General features: G+C 40.9%; 1 protein-coding gene across 1 annotated transcript in view; it reads left to right on the top strand.

Moving 5' to 3' along the window:
• The first annotated feature begins 590 nt into the window (after window positions 1–590).
• The window catches only part of NUP54 (nucleoporin 54), a 32,785-nt gene continuing 18,158 nt past the window's right edge, over window positions 591–15,217 (top strand). The window contains 4 exon segments of the mRNA XM_014585750.2: window positions 591–1,348; window positions 4,986–5,069; window positions 5,170–5,313; window positions 12,476–12,702. Of these exon segments, the coding sequence (XP_014441236.1) occupies window positions 985–1,348; window positions 4,986–5,069; window positions 5,170–5,313; window positions 12,476–12,702 (819 nt within the window). The 5' untranslated portion in view covers window positions 591–984.

Here is a 15,217-nt window from a genome sequence, read left to right as displayed (position 1 = left end):
CCCACTTTTTGATTGATAGAGCCGCATCTTCCCAAGCGTATTTCCAGCCGCCTACTGCACGTTCCCACAGTAAGAACCTGAACCTCCGCGTGAAGGTTCTTTGATGAAGACCACCTCTAGGCCATTGGAGCACTCTCAGGAGGCACATCCGCGTGAACTTCCGCGCATTTTACCTAAGTTGTGACGCCGCAAGCACCTTGAAGCCGCAGAGCGCACCCCCTACCTAATCCCCCCCCGGAAGCGAGCCAATCCGGGGGCGGTTCCCTCTCCACCCTCCATCCCTTCGCGCTTGGTGCTTTCCGGCCTCTTAGAAGAGGCCAGAAGGAGGGCGGAACTCTGTGATCCGGCCTGTGGTTTTCCGGCGGGACCGAAAAGAGGACGGGACCGAGTGTTCCGCTGGCAGAGCTTTGGTATCCAGCTCCCGCGACATGGCTTTCAATTTCGGGGCTCCCTCGGGCGCCTCGGGCACCGCTGCAGCCACAGCAGCCCCCGCGGGTGAGTGATCCTCCTGGCCCTTCCCGGGGGAAGGAAGGGAAGCTACTGGTCCGTGCCCCTCGGTCCGATACTTTCCGGTTTGGGGAATCCTGGGGTCTCCCGCCCGCGCGGAGTCTTGAGGGGCGTCAGGAAAGGGCAGGCGGCGGCCGAGCTGGCCGAGCGGCCCCTGAGGAGGTCTCGAGGGTACTCGAGGCCCAGCTCGGAGCTCGCGCGGCAGGCGTGGGTCTCCGCAGGGCCCTGCCCTCCCGGTTCGCTTCCCGCCTCCGAGGAGTCCGATTCTGTGAGATTGGACACTGCTCCCCTCTCCCCTCGCGCGAGACCCTCCCTCCCCTCTCCAGCTCAGTTTCCCCGACCCGGGAACGGTCACGTTCTTCCGCGGCCGGACTTGATCAGGACAGGGCTGGGGAGCCCCGGGCGCTCCCCTGCGGCTCCCTTGGTTCCAGCCTCGAACGGGCGGGAGTTTCGCCCCGGCCCCTTTTGGTGCTTGCTATGGGACTTCACGCTCCTGCGTCTTCCGTCTGTTTCCACCCCCTCTACTTTCTTAACCTCTTTGGAGCAAAGTCAGGTTTGGTCGCGTCTGTGAAATCTCTTGCTGATTCTTCTAATCTTTATCTTGCCTTTTTTTTTTTTCTTCTCCCCCCCCCCCTTTTTTTGAAAATTTTGTTTGTTTCTTTGCCTGTATGCCTATTAGGATTTGGTGGGCTTGAGACTGCCAACTCCACCGCCAGTGGGTTTAATTTTGGGGGTTTCGGATTAACTGCTAATCCTGCAGTGAACTTTAATATTGGGAATTTCGGTGTATCTACTACCTCGGCGACTCCGTTCAATTTTGGTAACAGTCTGGCAAGTGCAGGTAGATACTGCGGGTCGTATGTGTGACAAGTGTTGGGAGCTGGAGTCCAAGAATATTTCGTGGTTCCTAAAGTTTGAGAAAGAACAGTGACTTGTCTAATGAGGAAAGAAAATTCATTTCCTATTGTCGAATCAAAAACATTTGTATCAAATTTTGACTGTCTTAAACATGTGGTTTTGGAAAGTCTTGTAAGTTATTTTCCCTTGTTAAATTTACATTTCATCAAGTAGAATATATTTTCCAATGATAATTTGGCGTGGATTATTATTTCGAATGGAATAACTCATATTTTAGATACAGCTTTCAAAGTACAAACTCACCAGTCAGGCCCATTTTTCTGCAATTCTTGGACTCCTGCAGTCATTTTTTTTTTTTTTTCATTTTTTCCTTCATCTCTCATTGGGATTTCATTTTATTGTCCTTGTGTTTCCAAAGAGAAACAAGTCTTATACGAACAGCAGTAACCTATCTTGTTTTTTAACCTATTAATAATGATTGTAATATATTCCTATGGTCAGTTTGGGATATATTTCTATGAAGTATGTAATTAAAATACTTAAATAAAGAATCTCCAGTATTTTACCGAATTTTTGCTAACTGGCTCTCTCTGACAGCAATTTAATTTATTTTCTGATAACATTGAGTTCTAAGTGGTAGGCTAGGCATCTTTTCATTAAGAAAGATGATTGTGAGGATTTTTCTAACTATATGGATTGTTCGAAGCTCTTTAAAATTTCTGCAAAGCACAAGCTGTAATGAGTATATCTACTGATAATAGGTTTATGTGTGCTGAAATGCAATGGCCTTGTAAGAAATCTTCCTCCTCAGCTGCTCGTATATGAATGTGTTGTCCATAATCTTACATTATGGCTCCTAGGCCCATGCCAATTATATGCATTTAAACATCGCTTACTCCCTAAAATGTATCTGAGAAGTCTGGTGGTTGGTGCATTTACTTGTTACTTGCATTGTGAATGTCACTTTAGAATCTGAGTTGAAAACAGTTTGAGGAATATTGGGAAATTACGAACACAAAGTAATCCATTATCATTAAGCTATAGAATATTTGAAGTAGCCATGTAGCATTGTTGTTTGGTATGTTTACTTTTTCCCTGTTTGCTTAAAATTGGCACTGGGTAAAACAGGAACCTTATTTTAAAATTTGTGTTTCCAAATAAAGTCACCCAGCTCGTAATTTAACAACAATAAATAAATATGTCAGTTTTGTTTGATTCCATGTTCATTTGGAGTTACCGCTGTTTTGAATTGTGAAAATGTAACTGTGTTTTAACAATTTTTGTATATGTGAATTAACCTTCAGCAAAAGGCTGATAGAAATTTTTGTTTACTTTTAATTTTGTGTATCCTACAGATCCATTATTACTAATAAAACATTTTTGGTATTATGTAGCATGATAAAATATTGAATGTTTCTTAGTGTATAGCCAATTCAGATTTTATCATAGTTCTGTGAAAGTGAGGAGTATTGAAAAGAGATTAAGAACAATGCTTAATACTTCAGGTGGTTTTTATCAAAATGTTTTCAGTAGAAACTATACATAAATAGAATATTGTGTTGTGCCTGCATGTAGCATGTAGTCTGCTCTTGTAGTTTTCCTAATGAGATTTACTGGGTTGTAAGAAAAGCCATGACTTTCTTTTCTTTCTTTTTTGAGAAAGATCTTTGCTATAGGGCACATGTACTCACCAGAGAGACAGGAATCGAGAAATCACTCTCCAGGGTGGATGGCCATGCTGCATTCCCTTCTCCTCCATTTTTCTCTTGGGATCTTGGGCACACACACACACATGCCTGGCGTGAGTTTGAAGCCACTGGATCCAGGACTTGAACTGCATTAGACCAGGTGGGAGTCCAGCAATGTAGCCAATACACCATCTGCCGGTCCCTCTTATTTTTTTTTTATGCAAAAATGCATTACAACTTTTCCAACAACCCATTATGATTAACATCAAATGATTGGATTTTTATTATCTTCCGTGTTACAGTATAGAAGAATCTTGTATCCTAGAAATAGATTAAAGTTAAAATCCCAGAGGCTGGCCCCATAGCCTAATGGTTAAGGGACCTACAGCTCACATGACTAACCGTGGTTTGAAATTTGGGCCTGGTGGCTTAAAAAACAGGCTGGGCACATGTGCTTACTTACATGCCCCAAATCAGACAGGATGGAGAAATGAAAGACGAAATGGCAGTGTGACCACTTAGCATTGGGAGCATGTTTTCTCCCAGTCTTTCTCTCTCTTTCTTTTTCTGTCTCTGGAGCTCACATAACATCTGGCAATTAAAAAAAAAAAAAGTTGGAATCCCAGAAAACTATGACATAACCCTCAGCAGTGACGATTCAGACATTTGTCTTGGAAGTCAGTGAACACCACACTGATAACCAGCCCAGACTTACAGTAAAACAGACAAAGCATACTATTTTAGATTGGTTATCATTCCATTCCATTCACAGGTCAGGTTAGATGTGGTTAAGATAAATTTTGAGCTAGCATGTGGCACAGAATTTGGGGTGTCCGATCCCACATGGTCAGTCCCATGGCCAGCAGCTTGAAAATCATACCAGACGTGTGTACATGTGTGCCTAGAATCCTGAGAGAATGGAGGAGAAGGAATTGCAGCATGGCCAGCCCTTCTGGGGTTTGGTTTCTCACTTTCTCTGGCGAAGGCATGTGCCTTATAGCAAAACTGTGGAAAAAAAAAAAAAGATTGATTTTTATCTCCAGACTTATCTAAAAGTGAAATTTGTCAGTTTGCCAAACTTAATGCAGAAGCCTAGAGTAGCTCTGATTACCTTTCCTGCCACTGCATCCACTTGTGTTTTGTCCAGACATTATTTCTTCCTTCACAAAATATATCCTTGTTGTATAGTGGTAAGGATCTTGGTATGTTTCCTTTGAAAAGTTGCTTAGTCATTGACTGAGACTAAGTAGAAATATAGCTAATGTAGATGTGAATTCACCAAAACCAAGGTTGCAAACTGGCAACACAGTCTCCTGGTGTGATATTTTTGTCATGGTATTTTTAAAACATTTGAATTAGTTGTAAATAAATAAATGAGCCAGTTAAGGTTTAAAAACCAATTAATTTTACATAGAAAACCCAGACTTTCCAGTCTGTTGGAGGAAAAAACGGGAATATATCATGCTACTGAACTTTCATTCTTCTGCAGCAATACTCTGCTGGAATTTAGGAGCTGCTGCTGTTTTAAAAAACTGTTCACTTTAAATAGTTCCACCCAGTAGTAAATACTTTTTGTCTGTCTGTTCATGTTGTCAGTCTAAATCTTGTAGGCATTTGCAACCTTACTTTAAAAGTAATGCCTCGTCATTTTAGAGTTATGGCAGTAGGTTTAACATGTTTCCTCAGCTGAAACTTAATCACCCCTTTGACTCTGATAATTCTATTTCAACATAAAAATTTTAAAAACATTGTACCACTAATGAAGAAGTCATGTTGCAAGAAATAATCAGCTAAATGTTTAAAGTAGAGAAAGGAAAAATTAGATTAATATATTTTGACTTGACGTGTAGCAGTTTTGAAATAATTTGAAAAGAAATTGTCTTTATGTATATGAAAATTTCTTCCTTTCTATGTTTATCCTTTTATAATTAGGTGGGTTTGGAGGATTTGGGACAACAACTACTACTGCGGGTTCTGCGTTCAGCTTTTCCACCCCAGCTAACACAGGCACCACTGGTAAGAGACCATTTTAAGTCTTTTGTAGAACTAAATGAGATAAAGGTCAGTTTTTGTTTTTGTTTTTTAAACTTATACAATTTCAATTTTGTATTCAAAGGACTCTTTGGTGGTACTCAGAACAAAGGTTTTGGATTTGGTACTGCTTTTGGCACAACAACAGGAACTAGTACTGGGTTAGGTACTGGTTTGGGAACTGGACTGGGATTTGGAGGATTTAACACACAGCAGCAGCAGCAGACTAGTAAGTATGAAATGTCCATCTTGAGATATGAAACTGTAACAATAATATCTAACATTATCAAGTGCCCTGAAACACTCTCTTAGGACTGTCTTATTTTTTGAAGAATTATAAATACTCCAAAGTATTTCAAAAACTACTTTTCATGTTTATAAATGATGGCAACTAGGGAGAAGATTGTTTGGCATACTAGGATTTTAAGGTCCCTGTGTTTAGGATCATTCCATCTAAATTTGTTGTTATAGTTAGTAATATAGTAGCATTTCAGAAGCCTGCCATACTCCTCTCTCAATCACTTCCCCAACAAAGGAACTATGATCATTGCCCCCCATTTAAAAAAATTATTCAGTGATCTATTTATTTAATTCCATTAGTTGTTGTTATTTTTTATTTTGACCAGAAAGAGACAGAGAGAGGAAGGGAAAGTGAGAAAGCAAGCTACCAGGTCTGAGACTTGAACTGTGGTTGGCCATGTGGAAATCCAGCACCTTTATCAAGCATGTCACCTGCTGCTCCCCTCCCCCCATTTTTGTTTGAGATTTTAGCTACAGGGTGCTGCACTTGCCAGAGAGAGGGAGAGAAAGTTGGAAATCACCCTCTGGGGTGGATGGCCTTGCTATAATCTGTTCTCCATCATTCTCCTTTTGGGATTTTGGGCATGCACTCATATGTACCTAGTGTGATTTTCTTTTTCTTTTTTTAAGGGGTGTGTGCATTTGCCAGAGAGACAGAAAGTAAAAAACCACACCTTAGGGAGGATGGCCACACTGCAGTCCCTTCTCCTCCATTCTCCTCTCTGCATTTTGGGCACTCATGCACACACACCCAGAGTGAGTTTGAGGCTGCTGGGTCCAGGACTTGAACTGTAGTCGACTACATAGGAGTTCAGTGCCATAACCATTTTGTCATCTGCTGGTCCTCCCTAGTGTGACTTTTCAAGCTGCTGGGTCTAGGACTCAAACCATGGAGTCAGCTATATAGAATCTAGCACCTTAACCACCACACCACCTGCTGGCCCATGATCTTGACTTTTATGTGATCATTTCCTTGATTTTGTTTTTTTTGGGAGAGGTTTTTGCTATAGGGTGCATGAGCTCACCAGAAAGAGAGAGACAGAGAGATAGAAGCCGCGCCCCCTCTCCCCCCGCCTGGGGGGAGAGGGGTGGCCATGTTACAATCCCTTCTCCTCCATTCTCCTCTAGGGATCTTGGGCACACACACACACACGTACCTGGTGTGAGTTTAAGCTACCGGGTCCAGGACTCGAACTGTGGTCAACTACATGGGAGTTCAGCGACATAGCCATTATTATGCTAACTGCTGGTCCCCTTACTTTTCTGTATAGTTTTGTCACACAAGTGAGACAGGCAATTCTAGATCATTAAGGGCCTTACCTGCTGTTGAGTTTAATGTGTAAAGTCTATGGCCCCATTGTTTTACTTTTAAAACCTCTGATTGTTTAAGGTGTTTGCTGTCTGGATAAACCATCTCGGAAACATCTAATCTCAATTAACTGCTGATTTCCTGGACAGTACCTCTTATTCATTGGAGACTTTGGCAGGTGGCTATTAATCTTGCTTTTCTTAATTTATGCCATTAATCTCAGTTATTTTAACATCCACATAGCTATGTATTCAAATAACCATGCCCTCCCTCTATCCTTTATTCCAAAGACCTTCTCCATTTCACTTTAGCTATAATTCTTACCCTGGACCTTGCCAACCTCTGAAACTGTAATTCCAAAATCACTAATATTTACATTCCATAACCAAAATTGTTCAGTTGGCCTGTCTTTCCAACTACTTCAGTAAAGCTCTCTCTAAACTTCATCCTTAGAATCTTTAGACACACTTTGTGCTCTTCCCTATCTTCACTATAACTAGCTTAGATTCCATGGTTTTCTGTTTCAGCGACTTGCCAGTATGCTGAACTTTTTTCACATTTGCCTGAAAAAATATCCTAAACCTACCTGTATAAACCCAACTGTGTATCCAAATATTGCCCGATAGAAATCACATTGTACAGAAGAATGTATAGTATCTCTAAATTCTTTTCTTTTTAAGTAATTATTTAATTTAATTTATTTATTTCTTATTATTCGATTTGACCAGAGAGAGAGTGAGAGAGGGAGAGACGGAGAACACGAGAGCACACACCCAACTCCGGGATTCAAACCACGGAGAACGAGAGAGCACACACCCAACTCCGGGATTCAAACCCCACAGCTGGGGCTTCAACATTGCCTGGTAATCCTGCAGCATTTCTATTCTCACTCCTACTTTCTATATGTTCAGTAGTACTCCCTTTTTTTAGTGTCCCACTGTGCTGCTCGGGCTGGCCTCAGACTCATAGTCCTCCTGCCTCAGCCTCAAGTCTTGAGGATTCTAGACAAGCACCACTGTGCCCAGGCCTTATTACTTTTTTAAGGTTTATTTTATTTAGCTCTTCCTTGAGTGAGAAAGGCATAAGGAGACAATACCCACAATGGGGTCCCGACGTCACCATCCTCCCTCAGTGTCCCACAGCCCTGGGTCTTGTCAGAAGTACTGAGGTCTCGGGATATAAACCCAGAACATCCCCATGTGGCTCAGCCTCACAGTGTCACCACTGTGCCACTATACAGTCCCCATAGCAGTTATTTTAGATGTTTTTTCTCTTAAAATTGTTCTCACTATCAGCAGATGGCAGGACCCCTGCTGAGAGAAACCGGGTCTCATTGCAGTTCCTCTAGCTTCCCACCAGCAGATAATGTCCCCTCCTGTGTGCCCGTCGTTGCCTCTTTCCACTTTTGCTCTGGATCTCATAACCCCATGCCCTCTCGGCCTTGTCCTGTGGATTATTCTTCTGACTGTACCCTCACCACCAAAAGTCTTCAACTTATCTCCCCAGAGATCTTTCTCCTGCACATTTAAATAACCTAGTTTTATGTTTCTTAAAAATGACCAAAAAATGTTTTATTAATCTCACATTTATGTTAGCTACCACTCTCCTGCCTTTCACAACTCTCTGAATTGATTGTTAGAGAAGAGTAGAATCTACTACTGCAGTCCTCTGTTCCTCCCAGCTCATGCTATTCTGGTTTCTGTTTCTTGTATCAGTTAAGGTCATTGTTTCAAATCCAGTGAACGCTGAACTATTACTAACAAAATTCTAATAAAAAAAGATGATGATATCGGGACCAGCAGTTGGCATAATGGCAATGTCAGTGGACTCTCATGTAGTTCGAGTGCTGGACTTGGTGGCTTACACTCAAGCCGGGTGTGTGTGTGTGTGTAGCCAAGATCCCAAGAGGAGAATGGAGGAAAGGGGATTGTGGCGTGGCCATCCTCCCTGGGGGGTGATTTCTGACTTTCTGTCTCTGTCTCTCTCAGTCTTTCTGGTGAGTGCTCCACACCCCAAAAACAAAAAAAAAAAAACCCCCAAAAAAAAAAAAAAAAAAAAAAAAAGATGGTGATAGGTCCACCAGACATGTCATCAGAAGTCCAAATTTACCACTTTTTTCTTTTATGGTTGCTAAGTACTTTAAAGCAAAGTCCAAAGTCCAAACGTGTCGTTTCACCCCTACTTTCCTGTGCTGCTGCTTTCTTTAAAAACTTGGATGTGGGACTAGCAGATAGCATAAGGGTTATGTTGCTGGACTCCTACATAGTTAACCGCGGTTCAAGTCCTGGACCTGGTGGTTTAAACTCACGCTGGGCACGTGTGCGTGCGTGCTCAAGATCCTGAGAGGAGAATGGAGGAGAAGGGATTGTAATGTGGCCATCCTCCCTGAGGGATGATTTCTCATTTCATCTCTCTGTTTCTGTCTGTCCAGCGAGCGCACATGCCCCTATAGCAAAAATCTCTCTAGAAAAAAACCCAAAAAACAAAGTAGGTATTATTTTACCCTACAATAATTCCTTGGTGTTTTCTAATGTCCAATCCATAATCCAATTTTCTATAGTTCAACAGTTTTTTCTTCATTTTGTTTGAATGATGATCTAAAGAAGTTTTAGATTGATTTTCTTAAGTTCTTCTTAGTATAAGGAATTCTTCACTCTTTTTTTTTTTCCAGCATTAATTGTTTATTGGGCCAGTTATCTTGTGAGAAGTCCGCCGTCTAGATTTTCGTATTTGCATCCTTCTAATATAATTTAACTTCATTATCCCTTGCAGTTCTGGTAAATGAAGTTATCTTTAGGACTTAACTGGTTTCAGCTTTGACTTTTTGGCTAGAATACTTTGCAGCTAGTGCTATGTGCCGTGTATCATGTCATATTAAGAGGCTATTTCTTATTTGTCTGTTTGTTTAATTGGCAGAGGATGTGTACTTGCCAGGGCAGGAAGGCGGGGTGGGGGGAAGAAAAAAGGAGAAAGCACCCCCAGTGCAGTGTGGTCTCACACCACAGTTCCCTCTCTTCTACTCTCCATCCTGTCAGGATTTGGGGGCCACACACACGTGACTGGTATGTTTTTCAAGCTTTTGGGGCCAGGATGTAAAACACCATGTGGGATCTAGCTTTATTAACTACTAGGATACAGAACTGGCCGTGGCTGTCTCACTTTTAGTGGATTTTTTTTTCCTACCTTATTTGTAATAAAGAAAGATAATTGAAATTAAGTGTAAGGAAAATATAACAAGTGTTAATAAATTCAACCTTTGCCTTAATCTCTGAGTCTTAGATTTATTTGTTCTTCCTTTCATTAACAAGTGAGATGAGTGTGTTACAAGTGATAGAGGCATTCTGACACTAACTGCAGTGTAATGCATTATGCGTCTGGTGATGTTGGTGTAAACCTGCTGCACTGCCAGTCGTAATAATAATGATGAATAATAATACACATACTAGTGTAGGTCCTTCAAGAAGAGTTCCAGAAAAGGCATCGCTGTCATGGAAGATGGCAGCCGCATTATGTTATTGCTGTTAAAGACCTCTAGTAAGACGAGGCTGTGGAGGTGGAAGACAGTAATGTCACAGTCCTGACCAGTGTAAGCTTAGCTAATGTGTGTGTCTTTGTTTTTATTTTATTTTTTGAGCTTTGTGACTTTTTAAAATATTTATTTCATGTATTTATTTGTTGTGATTTTTTTTCAAGCCGCCCGGCCTGACACTTGAGCTGTGGTCTGCCATATGGGTATCCAGCACCTGAGCCACCACGTCACCTGCTGGCCCCAGGTGTCGTATTTTTTAACAAAAAAGTTTAAAAAGTAAAAAAAAAAAATACAATTTTTAAACAAAAAATGAATAGAAAAGTATTTTTATACATCTGTATAATGTTCATGGGTGTTTTGTTTTTTTTTTTTTAAATTGTGCTACAGGGCATGTGGGCTCACCAGAGAGATGGAGAAGAGGAAAAGTAAGAAAGCACTCCTTATAGGGGATGGTCACACTGCAATCCATTCTCTTCCGTTTCTCCTTTCAGGATTTTGGGCATGCATACACATGTGTCTGCATACATATATTTTTCAGGCTGCTGGATCTGGGACTTGAACCATGCAGTTGACCATGTGAGATGCAGGCACCCTAACCACCATACCACTAGCTGGCCCCAGTGTTCATGTTTTAAGTTAAATATCATTATAGAAGAGGCAAAGAGTTAAAGACTAAAAAGTTTATAAAGTTATAGTAAGCTAAAGTTAATTTACTATTGAAATTTTTTTTTGTAAGTTTAGAGTAGACTGAGCATGTGTCTTCATAAAGTCCACAATAGTGTATCGTAATGTCCTAGGCCTTCACATTCACTCACTGCTCACTCTTTGACTCACAGCAGTTTCCAGTCCTGCAGGATCCACTCTTGTTACGTGTACCATTTTTTATCTGCTATACTACATTCTATACCATTATACCTTCTCTGTGTTTTGATATATATTTACCGTGTTACGGTTGCCTGCAGTGTTCAGGACAGCCACGTGCTGTACAGGTTCTTAGCCAAGGGGCAATAGGCTCTACCATCTAGCCTAGGTGTGTAATAGGCTGTCCCATCTAAGTTTGCCTAAGTACATTCTCTGTCGGTCACGCGATGACGAAATCACCTAATGACATGTTCAAAATATCCCCATTGTTAAGCGACCCATGACTGTTTATCTGCTGTAAAAACTTGGCCCTTCTTTTCTTTGGAGAAACTGTAGCTTGAAAAGGTTAAGTGACTTTCTCAGTTACAGAGTTGTCTGGTTTTTTTTGTTTTTTTGTTTTTTGTTTTGTCTTATTTTTGTAATTAGAGAAGAAAAGTGTGTAGATGATGTTGATATAACAAGGAGGTTTTTTAAAGCTTATTTTATATCGCCCAATTTATATTACAGAAATACAACAGCAAGGGGCCTGCAAGTGGTGTAGTGGTTAAGGGCACTGAACTCCCACATGGTCGACCACAGCACATGGTGGCTTGTTTTCTCACTTTCTTTCTCTCTCTCTCCTCTCTCACTCTGTCCCTCTCTGGTCAAAATAAAATGAATAAATAAATACATAAAGTTAAATAAAATAATTCTTTTTTAAAAAGGAAATATAAGAGCTATAGAGTTGTTTAAAAAAAGATTCTGTAATTTTACAAACTTACTTTTCCATTCTATATGGATTCCTTTTTTTTTTGGTGTGGGTTTAATATTGTGGACTCAATTTGTGTTCTGGTAATGGAGTTCATTGTATTAAGACACATCATTGGAAAAGCAAGTTCATGATGTTTGTCCTTGTGTATTAGTTTCCTAGTGCTGTTACAAGTTACCACACATTTAGTGGTTTCAGACAATAGGACTTCTTGTATTTTACAGTTGTGGAGACCAGAAGTCCAGAAGTGGGTTTTCCTGCCCTGAGATCAAGGCGTTCTGGAGGCTCCAGGGGAGAATTGCTTTGTCTTTTCTAGCCAGGGAAAATCCAGGCTTTCCCTGCCTCTGTCTGTAATGCCAGCAGCATAGTGTCTTCAGATCTCACTCAGCTCTGGCACCCTTTTCAACTTTTAAGGACCCTTATGACTATATTGCGCCACCTTGATAATCCAGGATAATCTTGTCATTCATTGTGCTTAATTTAATGCCGCTGGTCAAGTCCCTCTTGCCATGTTAGATGGCATATTTGCAGGTTCTTGTAGGTTAGGGTATGAGCTTTCGGACCATTATTCTGCCTATTGTTCCTAGGATCTGAATTGACCAAGTTTTGTTCTTTTCTGTACTAAAATTTGGATACATTTTTAGCATTAGGTGGTCTCTTCAGCCAGCCTACACAAGCTCCTACCCAGTCCAACCAGCTGATAAATACTGCAAGTGCTCTTTCTGCCCCAACACTACTGGGAGATGAGAGAGATGCTATTTTGGCAAAATGGAATCAACTACAGGCCTTTTGGGGAACAGGGAAAGGATATTTCAACAATAACATCCCACCTGTGGAATTCACACAAGAAAATCCCTTCTGCCGATTTAAGGTATTAGTACTTTTGTGATCTTCATTTGACAGATGTGTGTAAGAGAGAATATGATATTGATATTAATTGCAAAACAATTGCTTTATTCTGTAGTATTCCTTGAACCATGGTATGGTTATTCTTTTATTTTAAAAGTACAGAATTATAAAATTAAAGTATGCACTTGAAGGCAATCAGAATATAACTGAAGGAGGGTGTAACTACAATGCATATGATTTTTTTTAAGAATTGTTTTATTCAGCTTTATTTATTCATTTATCCATTTTAATTTGACCAGAGATGTACAGAATGAGAAAGATATAGGGAAAGTGAGAAAGCAACTCACCACGTCTGGGACTCGAACCGCAGTTGGCCATGTGGGAGTCCAGCACCTTTAACCACCACACCACCTGCCAGCCCCGATGTATATGATTGAAAAGAATGTTAATAGAGGACGGAATTTAAAGTATGTGCTTGAAGGCAACCAGAATATAACTGAAGGAAGGTGTAACTACAATGTATATGATTTAAACTTGAAAAAAAAGTCAATAGAGGGTCTGTGAGTTGAGTGCAGGTTAAGGTGCTTAATCTCACATGACCAGCTTCGTGGTTAGAGTCCTGGACCTGGTGACTTGAGGGTCATGCTAGGTATGTGTGTGTGTGTGTTGGGGGCGGGGGGGGCAAAATTCTGAGAAGGGATTGTGGCATGACCGTCTTCCCCAGTGGGTGATTCCTCACTTTCTCCCTCTTTCCATCGGGTTAGCACGCATGCCCTATAGCAGAAACTAAAAACCAAAACAGAACAAAAAAATGTTAATAGAATAGGAATGGTCTGCTTGGCCCCTATCAAGTAGGTACCTAAAACTAGAATTTAGTGGTGTTCTTCTGACATTAGCCAGAAAAGTGCACCCTAATTAGTGGACAAGTGTCTTTCTTGGCATGTATAATGCTGTGGTTGTTTATAGGTGGAGGCCAGCTTTTAAAACAATATAGCCTATTGCTTACTTAGCAGACAACCTTCCTGTTTAAATTTGGCTGTTCAGAGAATCTTCACCAACCAGTGAGAGTATTTAGGTCTATTTGGCGATCATTTCGCATACTAATTAATGTAATACTTCAGCCTCTTAGTGTTGCTGGCTTACGTCAGTCTCTTAAACCTAGTCAGTGTGTACATGACCCTGTGTTCAGGGCTTCAAGACAGGAACAGTTCCTTCAACATAGTAATACAAGAAAAAGTAGTCAGCCTGTCTTACTAGAGAACATGTGTTTGTCTTATCACTGTAACTGAAAGAAGATGTGTCTTTAGGAAGGTATAACTGGTCATATTTATTATTATAGAAAAGTTAAAGCTATTTTATAAAGTTTCATATTGCATGGAATCATAAAATGAATGTTGATTATAGTATTTGTAAGGTGACCATGTCATTACTATACTTTCAAAGTATTTACATATATGTGTGTGTGTGTATAGAGAGAGAGTTTTTTTTTAACAGCTTTTTACCATAGGGCACTTGTGCTCGCTGGAGAGACAGAGGCATGAAGTGAGAAATCACACCCCAGGGGGGATGGCCACGCCACAGTCCCTTCTCCTTCTTGGAATTTTGGGCATGTACACACACGCTCCTGGCATGAGTTTGAAGCCGCAGGGTCCGGAACACAAACTGCAGTTGACTGTGGGAATCCAGTGACCTAACCATTATGCCATCTGCTGGTCTCTATTTTTTTTATTTATGTATAAAACTTAGTTTTAAGATTCTGTGAGTCAGGACTAGCCATGGTGGTCTGTGCTGCTGAGATGCTGTGCTTGGCAGGCTGGCATCACATGGGACACCCCAGCTTGATTTTCAGTCCTGCCTAAAGGCTGGCTATGGAGGCTGGTGCCTATGATCTCAGCAGCTCTCTGCAGTTCGGGAGGCTAAAGCTATTTGGGAGGATTGTGAGCTCAAGGGTTGCCTGGGCAACGAAGCAAGATCCTGTCTGAAAAAGAGCAGGGTATGGTAGTGTCTGTAGTCTCAGCTGGGATGCTGAGGCAGAATTGTGATATAGCCAGACACTATTTAGAAAATTTAAAAATGGCTGCATGAATTATATATGTTGTATAGTGAAATAAATTACTTGGTCTGAGACTTTTGTAGTCTTATTTTTTTCAAATTTAAAAAACTTTCTTTTTCTTTTTTTTTGGAGAGGTTTTTGCTGTGGGACACATGCACTTGCCAGAAAGAGAGAGACAGAGAGACAGAAAGCGAGAAATCAGTCCCCAGGGGGATGGCTACACCACAATCCCTTCTCCATTCTCCTCTCAGGATCTTGGGCACACAAGCACATGTGCTAGCGTGAGTTTAAGCCACCGAGTCTGGGACTCGAACCGGGGTTAACTACAAGGGAGTCCAGCAACATAGCCATTACGTCAACTGCTGGTCCCTCTCTTTCTTTCTTTCTTTTTTTTTATAAGAATCATTTATTTTATTCCATTTATTGTTATTATTATTATTATTATTATTTTAATTTGACCAGACAGAGACAGAGAGAAAAAGGG

This window comes from Tupaia chinensis, unplaced genomic scaffold (assembly GCF_000334495.1).
Source record: "Tupaia chinensis unplaced genomic scaffold, TupChi_1.0 Scaffold000086_1, whole genome shotgun sequence".
NCBI lineage: Eukaryota > Metazoa > Chordata > Mammalia > Scandentia > Tupaiidae > Tupaia > Tupaia belangeri.
Note: the sequence above shows the minus strand (reverse complement) of the source record. Positions and strands in the feature narration are given on the sequence as shown.